General features: G+C 39.6%; 1 protein-coding gene across 2 annotated transcripts; it reads left to right on the top strand.

Annotated features, from left to right (window-relative positions):
- The first annotated feature begins 6,430 nt into the window (after positions 1–6,430).
- Positions 6,431–17,583, top strand: LOC145448348 (uncharacterized). Of its 2 annotated transcripts, XM_080326732.1 has the most exons (4): positions 6,431–6,636; positions 7,386–7,421; positions 7,529–7,702; positions 17,208–17,583. In XM_080326732.1, exons 2-4 carry the CDS (start codon positions 7,418–7,420, stop codon positions 17,471–17,473), a joined length of 444 nt encoding a protein of 147 aa, XP_080182858.1. In that variant the 5' UTR covers positions 6,431–6,636; positions 7,386–7,417; the 3' UTR covers positions 17,474–17,583. The 2 variants fall into 2 exon arrangements, with proteins under 2 accessions (XP_080182858.1, XP_080182859.1); XM_080326733.1 differs by lacking the exon at positions 7,386–7,421 and having other exon boundaries at positions 6,432–6,636.
- The last annotated feature ends 2,871 nt before the right edge of the window (positions 17,584–20,454 follow it).

Below are 20,454 nucleotides of genomic sequence, written 5' to 3'. Positions count from 1 at the left end.
ATCTCCTGCTATAGCTGGCACAGCCAAGTCATACAGAAATTTCATATGGAAAGGGCTATATAGTACATGTATCGACAAATTCTGAGACACAATGGAGAATAAGGGAAATAAAGGGGGAGGAAACAAAAGAACCAGGCGATAAGGCGGGTGCTAAACCGTAATTCTATTACATTCAATCATTGTGCAGTTTCCTGTGTGGTCGAATTTCTGGTCGAAGGGTGTTCATGGTAGAGAGATTCACTTAACAATACTGCTGTAGACATTTGATGTTATATGACTCCGTATAACAGGGGCTCACGATAACCTTAGCTATCTTTGTCTCGGTAACACCTAGAGTTCCTTGCTCACAACAATCATGTAATTGCACATGACATGTACACTAGGACGAACTAGGTTTCGTATCAATCACACCATTCACACCGTTTCAAATACTGAAAACGCAACGCTACGGTACTTCATGCGATATATCTTCTATTATAGAGCGCTGATAATTCGAAAATTTGTATGGTAACCCTTGGAGTGTTCCGGTTCCTGCGGTAGACCATATAACGATACGATGCCTAACAAGATGCACATGACTAGTGAAACATGCTGCAACAGTCATCGTCATCGTCAACCAGGTCCCATTTAGACTATGCCTATTGGCGTAAGATGCACCCTATTCCGGCGAGTCGGCAATATCTTCGGCAAAATATTATCTGCACATCACGCGCCTGTTAATAACATCTATCGGAGAGACATACACGATAAATCAGGCCACCCTTAGTGGTAGTTGTTTCAGTGATTTCTTGAATCGGGCCTCAAACACGTCGATAAAAGCGGAAGGCCAAACACTTCAATGTAAATTTGGCGCAGATCCACGGTTTAAGGCGGTCCGCAGCGATTTTGTGTGGCCAGAAGGTATAAATCGGACTCTGTGTAAAGTCGGCATTTCGTTTTCGGAATTTTTTTTCTGGCATACTGGGCGCTGGGAATTGCATGCATAAATTCCAGAGGTGGTCAAAGTAGTCAAGAAAGCTACTCAAGTAGAAGTAGAAGTAGCGACGCAAAATTCTACTCAAGTACGAGTAGAAGTACTTCTTCCATAAGCAACCTAAAACTACTTGAAGTCAAAGTAGAATTTGCTGGCCTTAAATTCACTCATGTAAGTAATTAGTTTTGAAAACGGCCATAATACGTCCGCATGGACTTTCAAAAGAACTGAAACTAATTATAACTCCAAGCGGGGCCTACGATAACTTACGGCCTTATCTGGTACAAAACACTTGCAAGATCGAGGAGGCCGGCGCTCGCAAAACAGACATCGGCGATTGTTTTCGATTTCTACCAGACGACTCCCTTTTGAAGCCATAGTATTCATTACGCAGCTACCGTTGTGCATTTGCGATTGGGCTTCTCTGTATAGCAGACGGCTTACAGTTTGAGGCAAAGATTTCGAGCTAGTAGCTGCATTTGAATTATTATGGATTATGGAATCATGCCGTGACTAGCTATGATACTACAATAACGAATGTGTTCGATTGCAGTCGCGACTGAGTTATGTTTAGGTGCCGTTTTGACTAGCTTATAACTATGAGGTAGGCTACCTTTACTCGGCTAACCGTTGTGCATTTGCGATTGTGGTTCTCTGTATAGCAGACGGCTTTCATTTTAAGGGAAAGATTTTTAGCCATATATTCGCTGCGTTTGAATTATTATCGATTATGGAATCATGCCGTGATTAGCTATAAAACTACAGTAACGACTGTGTTCGATTGCAGTGGCGACTGAGTTACGTTTAGCTGCCGTTTTGACTAGCTTATAACTATGAGGTAGGCTACCTTTATTCAGTTGGTAAATAACTCATTATATTGCGGCGTTATGCGCGCCCACTATTATCAGCCGAGAATTCATGGCGATATTTCATGCGGCCTTCCTGACAGCGAATTTCGACTGACTATATACTTAGTAATTCAGGCTTGACTTAAGGCATAATAATGGCCAACAAATGTTGTGTTTATGGTTGTTATCGTAGGCCCCGCTCCAAGTAATGATACTGTGAATTGAACGAGAACTACAAATACTAAATCAGAAAAACGGAAAATGTGTTTTATGTCTTTTGTCGAGACATTTTTAACGGTGGTCTGCTAAACAGATCTAACGCTCAAAAAGTCAGAGCCCACTTTCCCAGATTAGGACACGCCATAGGTTGCTAGATTACGATATGATGGGTAAATGCTAGATTGAGAAACGGTTGTTTCAAACGTTACGATGGGCTACATTTACTGTGAGGAAATATGTCATATGGGCGACAATGCGGTGCAATGCAACCAGCAACCTAAATAATATTCACCTTAATGAAAACATATTTGTAACTCAATATCTACTTCATGTGAAGAGCGACGGAAATTCTGGGTTTGATTTAAATTTTCGTAAAATTGAAGGTTAGAACTCCGTGAAAACAGTCTGAGAATTCCCCAGTTTCTCGTTCTAATTGGAGGGTTACACTACTTCTACTTGACAAATTGAAAATAGCGAAAAGTAAGTAAGTAGATCACAAAATATTACGAAGTAGAAGTCGCGAAAATTCTATCTACTTGAGTAAGTACCAGAAGTAGAGAAAAACTACTTGAGTACTTCGAAAAAGTAGAAGTACTTCGTTACTGACCACCTCTGATAAATTCCAATAGGCGGATTTTACTCAGAATGTTCGTAATTGCTGGTTTACAGACACGAAGCCCTGTTATCCCGGCCCGGTGAATGACTTTCCAATGGACAATGCCGATATAAAACCTGTGTGACGGGAAATGTTGAATATTTATAATGAACTTATACTAGGCTTACCATATTTTGGAAATGTAAAAAGAGGACACTTTTTCAGAAATTTCAGACATGCAAAACTGGAGAAGAATTCTCAAAAACCGGTAAATTTTACCCACTTCGTGATCGGTTGACTAAAAAAAAAAGGTCATCACTTCCGCTCAGAGCTCAAAATAACGTTATTCTCTCTACATTGCCAGGTGGATGACTAAAAATAAAAAAAAAAAAAAGTATTCTTTTCGCTCAGAGCTTAAATCACCACTTTTCCCTCTGAAATACCCGCCGGAGCTTCACTTCTGCGCTCATTTACGGCATATCACTCGCAATTTGCTCTAAATCTGACCTAAATTTTCAAAAAAGAGGACAAAATCTCAAAAAAGAGGACAAAAGGGCGTCCTCCGAGGACACTTTCAAAAAAGTCAAAAAAGAGGACAAATCCTCTTAAAAGAGGACGTATGGTAAGCCTAACTTATACGTGCATTGCATGGTTTTATCAGAGCTGCGAGACCAATGAAATGTGATCTGTAAATAGGGTAACATGTAAAACAAACGGTGCTTTAAAACACTTTGTTTAAAACAGTGCTTCTCAAACTTTTTTATACACGCCCCCTTGGCCCCTTGATGATAGTGAAAAATGTCGCGTCCCCCTTATCGTCATATCAAAAACAGGTTAAAAAGAGCGATCAAAATGTTAGCAATTCCAACGCATAGTTTGATGGTATGGAAGGTTATTGCTGATGATAAAATTATCACATATGAAATTAAGATTACACACCCAGCAACAGATTACTAGCTGGGGGTAAATCGAGCGCTCACGCAAAAATATACATGAATATTTCGTGAAGGATATTCATTCGCGATGGTAGCACGTAGCATTTAAATATTGTATACCGATTTCAGTGTCTAATCCAGGGGTGGGCAAACTACGCCCCGAGCGCCGCATGCGGCCTGAACACCATTTTGTGGGGCCCGTGAAAGCCTCAAGAAAATATAAAGCGTACTAAAGCGTATACAGCGACTTGGCAATACTTTTTCTCAATATATTTTCCCATGACAATAGCAAATTATAGTTTTACTATGATGTTTATTTTATTGCTGACCTCTATAGTAGCCTGATCTCAAGAACCACGCACTTTCAAAGGCTCCAGTTGCTAAACATCACAAAAATCGAAGAATGGATATAACATATAGTTCGGATCATGAGTGCGATTTAAAATTGGAAGCTCCAGCAATCGTGTAACTTCTATTTTTGTATTTGGGACATCGATTCGCGTGTGTGTTAGGTATGGATTTTGCCTCCATATGGGTATAGAAGTATTTTATATTTATATTAATTATATATTGTAGAAGCGCATAGTTAAGGTAGCGTGGTTATGATGCTGTCTGTATTGTCTGCCCTGGAGGTAAACCAAACGCAGAATCGGTATATCTATGTACAGATCGTTCCTCACTGATTCAAATTTACATCCGCTTTTGAGAATCGGATTAGCCGCCTTTCATCCCAAATTTTACCAAATTGGTTATTGAGGATGTCAATGTTTCTGACGCGTGTATGTCATCATTAAGTTATTGTTTGATTTGTTTTAAATATATACATAGATATCATCTCCATAATTCCTCGGTCCTTATATAATTAAATAAAAGCATTTTACTTTGGCTAACAATCCCAATTTAATGTAGTGCGGCACGCGAATTAATTCAGATATTGAATGAGGCCTGCGAGCGGACAAGTTTGCCAACCTCTGGTCTAATCCCTTCTATAACTCTACTTGAACTTGGAACAAACGTACCTCGGACCATAAACTAAACAAAAAACGCTACACGCACTCGCCAGTTACTCTTAATTCAGATAAAATCTAGCATCTGTGTAGTGATGGTACGACGCAATCATGACATTTAAATCGTAATAGAATTATCAATACTGCCGTTGTAAAACGTTGGGAATTTCAACACTAATTAAACTCGTTATGAGTTCGAGATACATCATCTTTCTCTCAGGCGGCCTCGCGTTCCCTTCGGATACTTTCGCGCCCCCGAGGCTGGCGAGCCGGCAGTTTGAAAGCGATTGGTTTAAAACATGTTTCAAACAAATAACTTTAAAAAAAATTGTGTTGTTTTCAAACGCTATATAATTATTCCGTAGTTCTGTAAATATTTCGAAAACAAAATTAGTATGAGCCTCGGACGATTTTCACCCAATATAGTCGACGTATATGATATGGAGTGCGCGGAACACCCGAAATCGCCGTCTGTTCGACAGTTGGTAAATATATATTAATTGGTACGGAATGGGTATCCTAATGATGATGATGACTGACGGTCGTAAAAATGCTGCATAACGATGTAGTGCTCGTTAAAGATAATTTTGGTCTGTTTGTGATAGTGGTCGGAAGCCCTTTTCTCAAAATGAGCCTAATTTACCCTATATTTTCATTTGTCAATGTCAATCCGTTAGGACGTCACAATTGCATAGTCGTGACGTCATGACTATATAAAACATGTTTTAAAGAAAGGCATCATATTAGACATGTTTGTTGTAAATTGATTTTTGAAGAGCTTCTTGGAGGTATAGAACTTCAATATACAATATACAATATTATATTCATATTGAAATGAACCCGAATAACTTCGACTGACACTCGTCCGGGGTAATCGTCAGCAACTAGTAGAGAATTGAAAGAACACTGTATAGTGTATATCCACAATCGTACCACAAAATATGACCTCACCAGCATGAAATTTCGAATAAGAGAGCGTTCAATGTGCTATTTTTAGATGGTACACGAATTCCTTTTGGTGACATAGACTTGGCTGGTGTATTTTGATAAAAGTCAACTCCAAGGCACACAAATAAAAGTGTGAACGGCCCTTTCCGACGACGCGATTATGTTCACACTGCGCACGTGGTTTCTTGGTAATCACGAGAGTAACTCATTATGGCTTGTAGTTTGGAGTGTTACATATCGTACCGTCCGACTGAAGACCGTTCATGTCGCGGTGGCCTACGCATTCATTGCAATTTGCGTGCGAAGTTATTACGTAATAAAGTAGTCCGAACCATTACACATAATATGGTTGTATGCGTCAGCATTTTGTTCGCTATTGAACATAAAGTCCTAACCAAGTAAAGAGACTGGATGATACAGGTTGCAGTAAACATAAATTGCGTCTCACTCTCATCGAATGCAACCAAAATCCAACGTCTTGCGGACAAAATACAGCAACAACATTCTCATATTCCATAATAATGAATAAATATTTATTCAACATGACAATGTATATTTTATGAATTCGTTTGTCGGAAAATAAGCCAAAATAATGTCAATATAGTTATTATAATGCAATCACGTTATATCGCGATATAACAGGGAATCATCCATTTCAATATTTGTCCCGATATCAGCTTTAAAATAGAGTATTTTGGACAGAGAAAGTTCGCAAGAATACCTTTATACATGTATTTGAACTTGAAAGAGTTCAGGGACATAACGGATGCGCAATAATATACTTACGACTCTGTATAGTTGTATTATCCAAAGGTCAAACAAACAACGCGCCACGGTCGCGACCGTAAAATCGATCTTATCAATACTGACCGTTTGAACATGCTGTACTTTCATACTGTTATTGCGCAAAGTAGAAAGCAAACATGTGAACTTCCAACACACGAATCAAAGAAACCTGTTTTACAGCGTTAAAGCTGTAGCTGGTACTTGGTAAATAGCATCTATGACACAGATAGGTCGCCGACTGGATTCGAAGCTCGTAGCTAATACAAGTCGAGGGCTGTGACGAGGAGGAATTGAAATATACCCAGAGTTTCTGACCACGAATCGGGTGAGTGTTACAGATCATCTATGTACAAAAGATCTAATTAAAACAAGTACGTTTCGAGAGCACAGAAGTGAATCGGTTATTTATTTAAACAATTCTGGCGACATTTACCTTAGCTCTTCGTACGTAGACTATAGGCCCACTACCATTTTAAAATAAGTCCCCGACGTATGACTCACGTATAAGGCCGCGATCCCAATATACTGATTGAAAATTTCTAGTGTAATTTACGGGTCTTTTGTTTCTACTTCCAGTTTAAGTGTTCTGACCTGACTTGAAATTCACATCCTTCAGCAATTGTCATTTAGTGCATAACTTCGAAGTGTATTCGAGTATCACCAGTGACTTTATAGACTAATTTGGACACTTGTGGTTATGATTGATAATTATATATTAGATTGATATTGTAATATTACATTGTAATATAGGGATTATTATCACCATTGTTGGCCTCTATTGTAATACGGACGATAACAATCTATAACTCTATGTCACAAATTTCGCAACTGCTTTCGATAGCTCAAGCAGGGACAATAAATAGCTTATGTAAAAATGACTCGTGATCTACAACCATAATGGATTAAAAAGGTGCAATAAGAAGGACCTCAAGTTTACATTTCTCCACAACACCTCCTCTGATTGAAACCAGAACGAGATTGGAGTACCTTTTAAGATTCTGGCATTCCATGCAGGCTAACCATGGAACACCGGGGTATTTTGCTTGGCATTATTCGTGTTGTATTTACTTACAGGTCGTAACACTGATTGAGGCCGATCGATTGAGATGGGTAATGAATTCATGCATGTTTTCGTTTGTATGATAGGGATACGTAATCCATTTGCATTTGGACATATACGGGGATATAATAATTCACAATTTACTATGTTATCGAAGGTGGGAATAAGAGCACTCTAGTAGCGAATGGATATTCCGAGGCTATTCAAGTGCGTGTGACAAAAGACATGGCGATAGTAACGGAAGAGGATGTGGACGTTCATGCGGATGTTACTGCAAAATTGAGTGAAGGAGTGGCCACAGCGGTAGCGCCTGATATTGGATACAAGAAGGGTAAGCGTATTTGCGGCTACGGCCTTCGATGTCGGAATTCACAAAATATGCGTTGTCGCTGGTGGCTGTCAACATGCAATTCAAATTTACGAATATGCCCGTAACTTCTATATGCAGCATATTCACAGACCAAGTTCGTCATTCTTTGAAAATTTTAATCACGCTTCGGTGGATATTCTGTCAGGTATGCACCAACTTTCCCAATCATTAAGATCGCGGTTATATCCGTAACTGGCATTTATTGCGGTGGGCCAACACGATCACCGTCAGTAAACGAAAAGCTATATTCAGATTCGTTGTGTTTATGGGGTTAGACTGTTTTTTTTAACAGCTTTTGGTCCTATGATGCTGATGTGAATATAATTTCGCGTTTTGTGGTGTATTGGTCGCCAGGAGATATGTTGTTGCCATTGCCCATTCGATTTCAATGTGCTAATAGGTTTAGCAGAAGACGAAAAAGTATATAATTATTTGAAGTCGGCATTATCTGAAGCGACCCAAAAATATTAAGAGGAAGGACACAGAGTATATGCACTTCACGAATGGTGTGAATGCAGTAGTCAATAGCAAAAAAATTCAGGCACTCCTGGTCTGTAGGTTCCTCCTCGATACCCAATACGCGTACACTAGGCGATGTCTTAACAAAAGACCAGAATGTAAGTTGTCTAATTTCGAAGGTATGCAGCTCAGGAATCATAATTTACTATATCAGGGGATCTCAACCAATTTTTGGTTGTGGCCTATTTTCCGGTTTGAAAATGTTCTGTGGCCCACCTCATATCCTAGACCAGGGGCGGGCAACTTCTCCAGTCGGCGGGCCGGATATAGGAAAATTAGGTACTTGGCGGGCCGGATTGCTGAATCGATACATTATTCGCCCATTTATCCACATAGGCTACAAGGAATAAATCGTATTTAATGAATGTATTTTAACGACAGCAATGTCACTTCGAAGCCATTTCTCGCCGATAATGACGAAGACAATGTGGACTTGAGAATAACATTGTCATACAGACGCCGCCAGGTCTGCTTCTCTCTGATCAATCAACACACGGTGCAATCCCTAATTAAGATTTTAAGGCGTTCCATAAGCTCGGTAATCCTAATTTACCAAGATATCAATTCATTAGGGTTGACTATAGGTGACGAGATAGCGTCGTTGTTCAACGGTGTGGTCTAAGTAATCTCGATATTGAATTCATGCGGCCCGCGTCCTCAACAAAATTAGAAAAGTAGCCTGCGACGCGTTTTGAGTTGGCGACCCCTGGCACAAGCGGTGCCTTACAAAAGCCTAGAAGTGTGCCGTGCTACAAGTCGGCGGTTACGGAATAAAAAATAAGAAATATCAGCCTGGTGTAAATGACTGACCATTGTAGTCAACAAAAATCATGATTACCATAGACGACATTAGGGTTGAGTGCATCGTAAATGCCGATAATGCAATTCTTCTCGCTTCGACGAACTTACGCGTAAGCTCAACTCTCGCAACGCTGCGCATGCGCATGCACGTATATAATAACACTACAATTTGACGTATTAAGCAAGTAGTGGAGAATCTCGGCAGACTGGGGCCGCAGGCCACATTATCATGTAAGACGGAAAACTGTCTGCGGGCCGGACAAAATCCCTTCGCGGGCCGTATGTTGCCCGCCCCTGTCCTAGACTTAAGTCACATTCCCGTTTAATGAGTGGTAATCGCCACCGCCGATATGGCTATTCCTCTAAAATATGCGCATTTAGGCCTGTATGAACAATAAACATGAAATCACGCAAAGCGCGACGAAAATTTTCAAGGTAAATAAATCTCCAACAAACAACCAACGAAATAATCTTGCGCAACTTCGAGCTCCCCCAATTGGGGGTTAGCGGTGCGAAAGTTGCGGCCCTCGAAGATCGTATAACACTTGTGTACATCCGCTGTTCCACTCATGTCGCGAAACCCAATGGACCAATCCCCGCATCCGTTGTTTTTTAATATGCTAGCTGTACATGTACAAGGTACATAGTATGTCTTGTACCTACTGAGGTTGCGATGTCAGAACATTGAATCCAATGATGCAATCAATTCATGTGACTCTTACACAATCTACAATGATTTCATGACCGGACATTTTTAGACCGACTCCAAAGATCAATGTGCTGCGGCCAGACTTGGACAACTAGATAATTCCAGTTGTCTTATTTCACTAAATTAGAGCGAAATGGCAGTAATTTAATTGTAGTCAAATTTGTGAAATGTTCGAATGCTTTAATTGTAATTTTAATTTAATTTGTGAAATGTTCTTATGCTCTAATTGTAATTGTATTCTGATTTGTGAAATGCTCCTATGCTCTAATTGTAATTGTATTCTAATTTGTGAAATGCTCCTATGCTCTAATTTTAATTCTAATTTAATTTATTGTTTTCATGAAAATGCCTCTATGTCCAAGACATTTTGCAGCAAGTCAACAAGAAATGCCCTGTCGCGCATGGAAATCCAGAGCCAAGCCACCATCGCCTCACTTACACCGTATACAGTCATGCAGTAGTAGTTATTGTGACGAATAACAATAGTCTGCTAACATAGTAGCGTGTAATCTGCGAACACCATTCTAGTTTTTAAAACTTTACGTTAGTACAACGCCGTGCTGACTTACATAGGCGACGGGTCTGGTTGCTACAAAAGAAGTAATATTTTATTGTAGTACAAATACAACAAAAATATCATGATCAGAAACGTCCTTTATTTTGAACTATGAGCTGCGCACAATACCCGACAACGCTTTCCAACGACTAATGAATCGATATTGGGGGCTAGCCAGATATGTTACTAGCTGAAATACTATCTCATCCTAAAGATTGATCTTGTGAGGACGTGCTGCTATGCTGTTTTCTGAGTGTCTCGGTCCTGGCAGTGTCAGCGCAATTACATGTCAAGACATGCTTATTGATATCAGCTGACTCTACATCGATGAAATGCTGTTGCTATCGCCGAAGCCGTTTCAGCTAGTGTGGAGTAGTGTTGTTGGGCACAGGCGAATAGCTCATTATGAAACAACAACAATAATAATAATTTGAAACTGCAATCAATTTTAGCATTTCAAAATGCGTTATTGCCCGTACTTCCAAAGTCACAAATCAGATCGCCGGCCGCGATTGTGGTGACCCCTGGTATAGTACAAAACGAGCCAAGTTTGGTGAACATACGGTAACCATTATCATGCTTATGGGAATGCACTGTGCTGTGATTTGATATGAACAGAATTTTGCTGTATTTATTTCCCGTTCACAATTTCATTCAATTTCCAAGGTTTCGCGAATTCGGTAATTCTAATTCAAATCTAATTTGAAAAAAAGTGTGTAGCTCTCATTCTAATTCTAATCTAATCTGGAAAAATCTGTGTAACTCTAACGCTTATTTTATTCTATTTCGGAGAAGTTGAAAATTTTCTAGTTGTCCGAGTCTGTGCTGCGCTAACTCCTCAATCCATTACGATTCGTTGCGGTGGTACCGTGTACTTTCACAGGAAGTTGAAAATTGATAATAAATTGCAATTGTGGCTATTTTATGATATACTATTATGAGATCTGCCGAAGTACAGTAAATCTACATCAAATGCACTTCAGTCAGAGTTTATTGCACACCCTTTCAAGGGCATACGACATATGACACTGCCTGAATACTTGATTACTTTAGCTTTAACTTAGTTTCGTTGCTGTTGGCTGATGGGTTGTCATAGCCGGGGAAAAAAAGCTGCTGTGTCCACTCCCATTTTCGACTTGTACATTGTGACCCCATACGTGCCACTAAGTATCATCAGAGTCGGATGAAAAGCTTATGTAGCATTCGTATTAGGGATGGTGTGAACCACTGAAAGGTTCAGATTCGCGTGAACGCGAACCTTTTTGAAAGGTTCTGTATGAACGCGAACGTGAACCTCAACCTTGTACCATACGTTGGTTGATAAGAAAATAGCAGACATGGAGATGAATTTAGGACAATCTAGTTTTCAAATACACATTGTCTTCCTGATCTACGACGAGAAATGAGCTGCAACTGCCGTGGAAGCGACATTTTAATTACATATTCAAATTACAAACAACGTCGCGCTATCCACTTTTTTCATTGGTATGTCGGCCTATAGCTTACTAGTAGCCTATTGCTGCTAAAATGTAGGTGTGTACCGCGTAGTGCAACGTTTATGTTACCACCGAATGCTTTAGGAATTGATAAGTCGATCAATTCTTAGATTTTCGGAATCAGGACTATAGTTATACTAATAGAATATGTTATTATAAATTCTGAGCTAGTTACTATAAATTGCGTTATCACAGGATGATTATAGTAGCCTACGAGTTTTTACAGAGAACCTATGACGCCCAGGACGAATCCCATGTACTGAATCCGAATAAGTACGACAATGACGTCACGAATTTCCAATTGTGACGTAACAAGGGATCCACATGTATGGCTCTTTGGAAGTTAAAATGGAAAATATAGGGTCAACATGGCTCTTCAGACGAAAAAGGTTCCCGACCACTGGCCTATATTAATGTAAAATCTATACGATACACATAAAATGACACAATGCTGAAGTACATTGACGTTTTAAACGTCGCCAAATGTATCAACTGGGGCAATCAAATGATATAATAATCCCATAAAATCTTTATCTTCCGTCGCTTTGCCAGCAATTTCGATGAGGACTTGCGAAGGAATATAATCTGACGCCCTAACGGTCTAGACCAGACTGGGCAATGTATTCGGAGTCTGAGTATTGCTACGTGGATATTGAGCAGAGTGTAAAACGAGTTTCTATACTTGCTACCGATATTACCCCATTAACAATAAGTTGGACAGCTGTATAGCCAACACCCCAATTTGGTTTTTATGATACAATAAACATATGAAATGAAGATTGACCCCGTATGCCTGCTAGATTTTTTGCATCAGACAACGATATCAACTTCATTGATCGGTTGAATAAACATCATTCGCTGACTACCTACATGTAGCGTATTTCGCTCTTGATGTTGTCTGATTGCGGGTCAAGCTCAAAGCAAAGAGTCACTAAATATTCGAGCAAACTTTTGTAAAGCAATTAATTTTTTTTAGATTTTCAAGGTGCATGCTCGTTTAGTGTTGATTTTTATGCTGCCAGCGCCATGCATTTAGTGGCCCGCAGCTGAAATGTAATAAATTTCAATCAAAGATGTTATAATGAAGTGAAAATCGAAATATATGAAACAGGTTCACAGTGCAGAACCTACCAAGGTTAATTTGTGAACGTGAACCTCTAAATTTCTGAGGTTCTCACACAGAACGTGAACATGAACCTCACGTTCATACCATCCCGAATTCGTATAATTCGATAATATGAATATATATTTGATCATATGATCATAAAAAATATAACTAAACATTCACAAATTACAATTTTCCAAATAGCTCTGTGGCCCACCTCAAATTACTCTAGTGGCCCACCTTTTGAGAGCCCCTGCACTATATCAACCTTGCGAAAAATGACCATTGTAATCGGATCGCTATAAAAAAAAAACACAAAAAAGTGTCCAGGAGCAAGTATAGCCTACTATACTATAGTCAGTTTGCGCGGGATGATGGCGACTGCATTTCACTCCAGGTGTCCTAGAAGTAAGAGGTGTGGTCCAAGTTTGTCTAGTACGGTGCTTTTGTGTTTTTATCAGTGGTCGTAAGCACTTTTCATCCAAGGAGCCATATTTACGCTATATTTTCAATTGTCAATGCCAATCAACTGTGACGTCACAATTTGATATTCGTGAGGTCAGGGTTAAAAAACAAAAACAAAAAACAATAAAAACATGTTTTTAACAAGGGCCATGTTTGTTTCTTTGTTTAAAATTGATTTTTGTTTCAAATGCAATAACCCTAATTTGCGCACTGTTGTTGATTATTATTATTATTTGATTGGCGATTATAACGCAAGTGGTTTTGTTGCGCACTATAATTATTTCGTGATCAAAACCCCGGTTCGGAAGCGAGTGCACTGGCAGGCATACAGTGTATGAGGATGTCTGAACCTGCGAAACGCAGGAAAAATTACGTCAAACTGACTTTCTGCTTTCTTTAGTTGAAAATCATCATATTGTCGCAAAAATCAGTTCGATTAACGCACGGCAAGAGGATAGTAGTTAATATCATCATTACAGACTCCCATTTTCAAGTCACTGTAACGCAGAAGTTTCATCTCTGTAAGTCAGTGGTTCTCAACCGGGGGTCCGCGAAGCCTGTAAATTTACAAAATAGTTGATAACCAAATTTGTATTTTTTTTAAATTAGGAAAATCACGATGAGGTTTCGCTTCTTTAAGGAAAATCACGATGAGGTTTCGCTTCTTTACTAGTAAAACTCCAGAACTCACATCAACAGAATGACCGTCTGAGATGAAGTATCCCACTATGTTGATTGATTTTAATGGCTAAATGACCAATAGTCTGATTATACATATATTTTGCTGTGTAGGGATATTTTGTTGAGGATTGTGGGTAAAAAAAGTTCAATTAGTAAGGTCAATCACGGTGACTTCGAAACGTTAACACAAATCCATTTTCTCCAGTCATGTACATATCCATTTTCCATAATTACTTCAAGATGAACAGCTAGATAGAAATGACCAGGTTTGACGTTATATGTTCATGTTAACGTTACGCGTTATATTACATTAGCCACCACCTATTCTATGAAAAATGGATGTTCGGCATACATTCATATCAAATCGAAGGCACGGATTTTCAAGACACGACCAGCGACCACGTATTTCAAAAAATGCAGTTGCAAAATTCGATTTGAAATAATAATAGTCAACCCAATTTCTAAATAAACAGTATGATGTTATTCTCAAGAAAGTCAATTTGTTGCCTACAGCCTGCAGATATCATTTGCACAAGACAAATGACGATTTGATATTGAGCTAAATTTAAATCAAAACTTCGGGAGGGGGGTACACGAGGGTCTGTGACGGTCCAAAAGGGGTCCACGAAGACAAAAAGGTAGAGAACCACTGGTGTAAGAGTTCTTAATTCATAATAAGAGTTTTCCGACTGGTTTGTGTGGAAAACATCGTGGAAGGCCGTTGGGATGAACTAGTGTAGAGATAAGCAACAAGTGAGTTCGGGCCTATGACACACGTTCCTTTTAAGGCCAACACCTTCTGCGTCGTGGCACATGAAGATGTGATTCGCTGATCAAATGCGGGGCCAAAACGATCAGCGGTGACAAAACCTGAGCGAAAAATGACTGTCGCTAGTTTGCCAAAGCTTTCAATGTGGATATGTTCCTTTGTCGAAATGGTCGGCAGTCGACACCGAATATAGTCTATAGTAGTAATATAGTTTTTGCAATATGAGTAGACAGTAGCACAAATGCGACGAGCAAAGCAAATTGAATCACCCCATTTGAAAATGACATGTTTCGTAGAGCTGTGCTGGGCACAATTGTGGTATGCGCGTTCATTGTGCATTACATGTTCGTAGCATACTGCTGTAAATAGGGTTACATTTAAAACAAATGGTTGTTTAAAACACTTTTTTTAAAACATGTTTTAGACATGAAAAAAAAGATTTGTTTTGTTTTGTTCAGAATTATACAAATATGCCATAATTCCGTAAATATTTTCAAAAACATGTTGTATGAGGCTACGAACGATTACTACTCGATATAGTCGACGTATACGATATGGGATGGCTGGAATCCTCAAAATAGTCGGTTCAGCAGTTATAGTACGTAGATATTTCGTCAAAGGAGCTATATTCACCCCATATTTTCAATTGCCAATGTCAATCCACTATTACGTCACCATTGAATATTCGTGACGTCCTGGCTTCAAAAAACATGTTTCAAACCAGGGCTTTGTTCTAAACATGTTTGTTTTAAACTGATTTTGCTTTAAATGCGATCCTAACTCTAATATTAAAACTGCATTCTTTTTCATGTGCGAGGTTCGGGTTGTGAGATGCCGCTGAAACTCATATTTATATCGTGGCCAAAGAAGCTTCATGGTTATTGAAATGTTACGAAAGTCCAAGTTAGATCGAGCTAAAGAGCAGAACACGAGGTATCGTGTCTCTCTTTGCTCTTCTCATTTACTCGCGAGACAAAAAATGGGAAATTAAAAACAAAAACAAATTTTGGCAACGTATATAAGATAGCGAGCTCTAATATGCTTACCCTCCTTGATAGTTGCGCTTCTCTTAAAACGATTTCTGCCACCATACATTTTTCAGTCGGTGATAATACGCTGTATTTTGGATGAGAGTGCAGGATGGTTCTTATAAAGACCTGACCATCCACGCACCGGTAGACGTTCTTGAACAAAACCCAACAACTTATTCGACCGAGAACGGTTTCCGTGCGCTATAGTTGGAATCAAAACGAGGGGAAATATTAGTTGTCTTTTTAATGAGACACTTGATGCCCTAATTACAGTAGCCTATACTTGGTGAACAAAATATTGTTAAGTATCTTCAATTTCTTTTGGCATAACAATATCCGATTGATTTGTGCCAATGAAATTTATTGTGCAAAGAACGTGCGAATGGTGCTCAAAAAGTAGATCGGTATTGGTCTAGTGCGCGTAGTGATTGGTCAAATTCGCCACGCTTTAAGTGATATAATGTCATCGAAGACAGGCGCTGTAGGCCTTACGAAGTACTTCAAAAATTTGCATCACAATTTCGGCTCAGCCTCAACCAGAAGTGTGTGCAAGGCTTATGTAAAGCGGGAACCGAATATATCTTCGAAGATTGTACCTTTCGTGTCATTAGTCATCTTGCGTCGATCGCGGTGTTCCGTCACGTACTTTAGGAAGTATAGCCAGCTCCGTTTAACGGCTAAATATCTACGACACAGCGACTAAATCTATACATCTTGAATTTTCTTACTTGAGTACTCTCGGATTGCCCGTTTTCTACATCAACTAGAAGCAGTTTTGACATATGCCTTGAAAATTGATCCTTCTACGTAGCCTACGGTTGAGTATTAATTCGCGGCGTTACTTCATCCACTCTTCCGAAACTAATTTGTAAGCTACTTATTGCAGCAACCTCATAACTTCTTCTTTTTCCATCCCTCCAACTACTTTTGCCATATCTTGAAAATAGCTACTGATACTTGCAATTGACTGTGAATATACGGAATTAGTTGCACTTGTATACTTAGTACAGACCGACAGTGACTACTTTGATACTTTCTGCTAGGAGGACTATAAACTCTGGTTGACTACACTACAGCTGTATTATGGAAGTTGCAGCGACTTCTGTTGACCGAGAGTTGCCAATTGTTCGGGTAGTTGCTATATGCCATTTGATATACAATTATAATACTGGATAAAAAATGCTTGCAAATCTAACAGTCGAACTAGAGACGTTTATATGTTACCCACGTCTATAGTACAGCAGTCAATTTTTTCAAACGAAAGCTCCTCCATTATAGGATTCTTTCAAACGGATTCAGCTTCTTTCACATTTCCGGCGTATTCTTTTGTTCAGATGAAAAGAAGCGACACTCCTATGTCACACCGGGATTCACAACAATTGCGCCCAACAGTTTCTTCCGTTTTGCTGAAACGGGGCGCGACGGGAAGGTCTTCGTCACTGTGAAAGCTGGCGCTACCATATTAGCTGACAATGTACAAGTGAAAAACGGTTGCGGGGTGATCGTGGGCAATAAAGGCGGACTGCATAACGTCCAACACAGAGGGCACTGGGTTGACAGCGACGCTATCCGCTATTACGATCTTATCGGTCATAATTGAGATTTTATGGGCATTGGATACTTTGTCTGGAGTTTTTATGAATTGACGTGACTGCTTTGAATGTTACTAATGACTTACCCGGAATATGATGTTGAGGAAACAGAGTTGAACATTTGGAGCAAACCTGGGCTCATTATCGCCAAGAACGACACATTGCACGGATTAACCTCAAACACTTAGATCAGAGGTCTCAAACTCAAATGTACTCGCGGGCCAATTTCCTAGTTTTGAGGACGCCGCGGGCCGCAGCATAAAGGATTGGGATATTCAATGCAGAATTTAAAAGTAGGCCTTATTTGACGAGACCATGCCGACGGGAATTCCACAAATATCGCGAAAATGTAATTTACTGTTGTACCATTCAGGCTTGACGCGAAAAAAAATCACATTTTCCAATATCTGAATAAATTGGTTTTGTGCCAGACATAATTTGTTAGAATAATGAGTTATAGATATCATGCAAGAGGGTGCATAATGATTCATGACATCGTAAAACTGTCGGGTTATAATATTGCAGCTAGTCGACCTTTGACGTGCCACAATTTTATGTAGAATATTTTAAAATCTACTGAAGATTGATCTGATATCAGAGCTTTTGAGCGGTGTATAGCCTAATCCGGGTTTTGATGTAGTCGTGATAAGTAGGCCATTGTTACTGTATTGCCAAAGTCAAATTAAATCAGCGTTGGATTTTGCCTTCGGCTAATAATGGAATGTATCAATAACAAATCTAAATATAGTCATTATTGATCATAGCAAGAGCATTGTTTTTTGGCGTTTTTGGCGATCGTGCTTTTAATAAGATTTCTCGCTCTTGTCCAATTTCAATACAATTTCTGATAGTACCTATAATAAAATCAGAAAGCCCATCCCCATAAAATCGCGCGTTGCGCGAAGACTATTTCCCAGTAGAATAGATTTGCGAAGAAAATATTCCACAGCGTATAGACCTATTTCCACAATGCATCTCGTACCCCCTGATGTGCTGCTTCGTACCATGAAGATGTCTACGGAGCCTAGTTAAGAACCCCTGCAATAGGAATCTCCAATCGCCGGATAATTCATTGGTGTTACAGCTGTGGAGCGTAGCCTACTTCTACCCTACTCACCACTGATAATAACATGGATGAAGAGAACAAACAACAACTAGCATGTAACCAACTATACGTCACGGGGGTCACAGAATGCCAATGGTTGCCATACTGACCTGATTAAATAGCTATATACCCTATGCAACGCAAGCTATTACCTTTTGATATATTACTACTTCCCATGACAGTTTCATAGATTGTTGCGTCTGTAGGATTTCCAAGTCACCGCTCGGAGTCGCAAGTCCTCTGATTTTAACGTTTGACCCAACTCAACTCGAGTGATTTTTATTTAATCCTTCCGTCAATCCGAAATCGAGTAATCTTACGAAAGGGCGCACCAAACCAAATCACAATTTCCAGTCACGAATCATCAACGGGTCATGTTTTATCATCATGAACTAGAAATGTGACGTAATAGCTGATCTTCTACCTCATGGTAGTGATGTGATAGTGAAGTTTGTTGATACTTCAATGATTTTTATAGTAGTTTTAGGATGAACTTCAAGTTGTTAAATCTAAAAAAGATTGTCACTTGAATATACTGTCATATACTTGAAATTCCAAAATGCCGTCGCGGGCCGCACAAAATGCTCTCGCGGGCCGCGTGTTTGAGACCTCCGACTTAGATTCTAGGGATGGTGTGAGCGTGAGGTTCACGTTCGCGTTCTGTGTGTAAACCTCAGATATTTTGAGGTTCACGTTCACAAACGAACCTTGGTAGGTTCTGCAGTGCACTGTGAACCGTTTTCATGATTTACAATTTTCACTTCATTAAAAATCAACACTAAACGAGCATGCACCTTGACCCTCTTAAAAATTTTACTTGATTTGTTACAAACGTTTGCTCGAAATATCCAGCTTTCCGTTTGTGAATATTTTGTGACTCTCTGCTGTTAGCTTGACCCGCAATCACACAACATCAAGAGCTAACTGTACTGCATGTAGATAGTCAGCGAATGATGCTTATTCGAATATTCAACCAATCAAGGAAATGGATGTCGTTGTCTGATGTAAAAAATGTAGCAGGTGTACGGGGTCAATCTTGTTTGATATGTTTATTGTGTCATAAAAACCAAATCCGTGCGATTGGGGTGCTGCATGGCTACAGCTGTATAACTTGTTAATGGGGTAATATCGGTAGCAAGTATAGAAACCCGTTTTATACTCTGTTCAATATCGACGTAGCAATACTCAGACGCCGAATATAATGTCCATGCATTATGTAGCCCGAGTCGTCGATAGGTATCGTGTACGTACATTAATATAGGCTATCACTTCACTGAAATGCAGGGCTGGAATTAGCAATATGACGCCACGTGACGTCATGAGGTTGACGTTCGCGTTCACACCAACCGCAGCAACCATTTATATCAACTCGAATTTTACAAGCCTACCGCAAACAAGCAATTAATCTGACTGAATTGCTGTCCGACATACCAGTTGACTACCAGTACACATCTAACGGAGCATGTAACAATTCCATCAATAGCCCGGCCTTACTCAACTTATCTCAACGAAGAACTTAATTCATATTCCCTTCCATCGCTATAATCTCGGAAATACAACTCGCCGGTACGGACGGAATATAATTCAAACTTGAGTGTTCACCTGCACGTGCAGCTGTAATCACCATCCGATGACGTATGACATCGCAATCACTCCTCGCTCAGGTGCTCACAAACCTAGCAAAGCTTGGCAGAAAAAAGTCACGGTGAAGCCACGTGATAATCATGCGCCGTTTGATTGGTTAATAACTCTACCACCACTCTGACCGACGGCGGAATGAAGAACAATCGATCTTTTGACTTCGAGAACGATTAGTTTTTGTACATCGAAGGTGCCGCCTCACTGTAGTGAGAAAACGGTTGCAATCCCTTCACTATCTTCGCC

The sequence above is a fragment of the Botryllus schlosseri genome, chromosome 10 (genome assembly GCF_051294905.1).
Source record: "Botryllus schlosseri isolate E-star chromosome 10, Bs_hap1, whole genome shotgun sequence".
NCBI classification, from domain to species: Eukaryota; Metazoa; Chordata; class Ascidiacea; order Stolidobranchia; family Styelidae; genus Botryllus; species Botryllus schlosseri.
This window is presented reverse-complemented; position numbering and strand designations above follow the sequence as displayed.

Excerpts from the sequence above, each read along its gene's own strand:
- LOC145448348 (XM_080326732.1), top strand. Across the intron at positions 7,703-17,207 it reads TGATATTGGATACAAGAAGG|ATGAAAAGAAGCGACACTCC; the intron begins GTAAGCGTATTT and ends TCTTTTGTTCAG.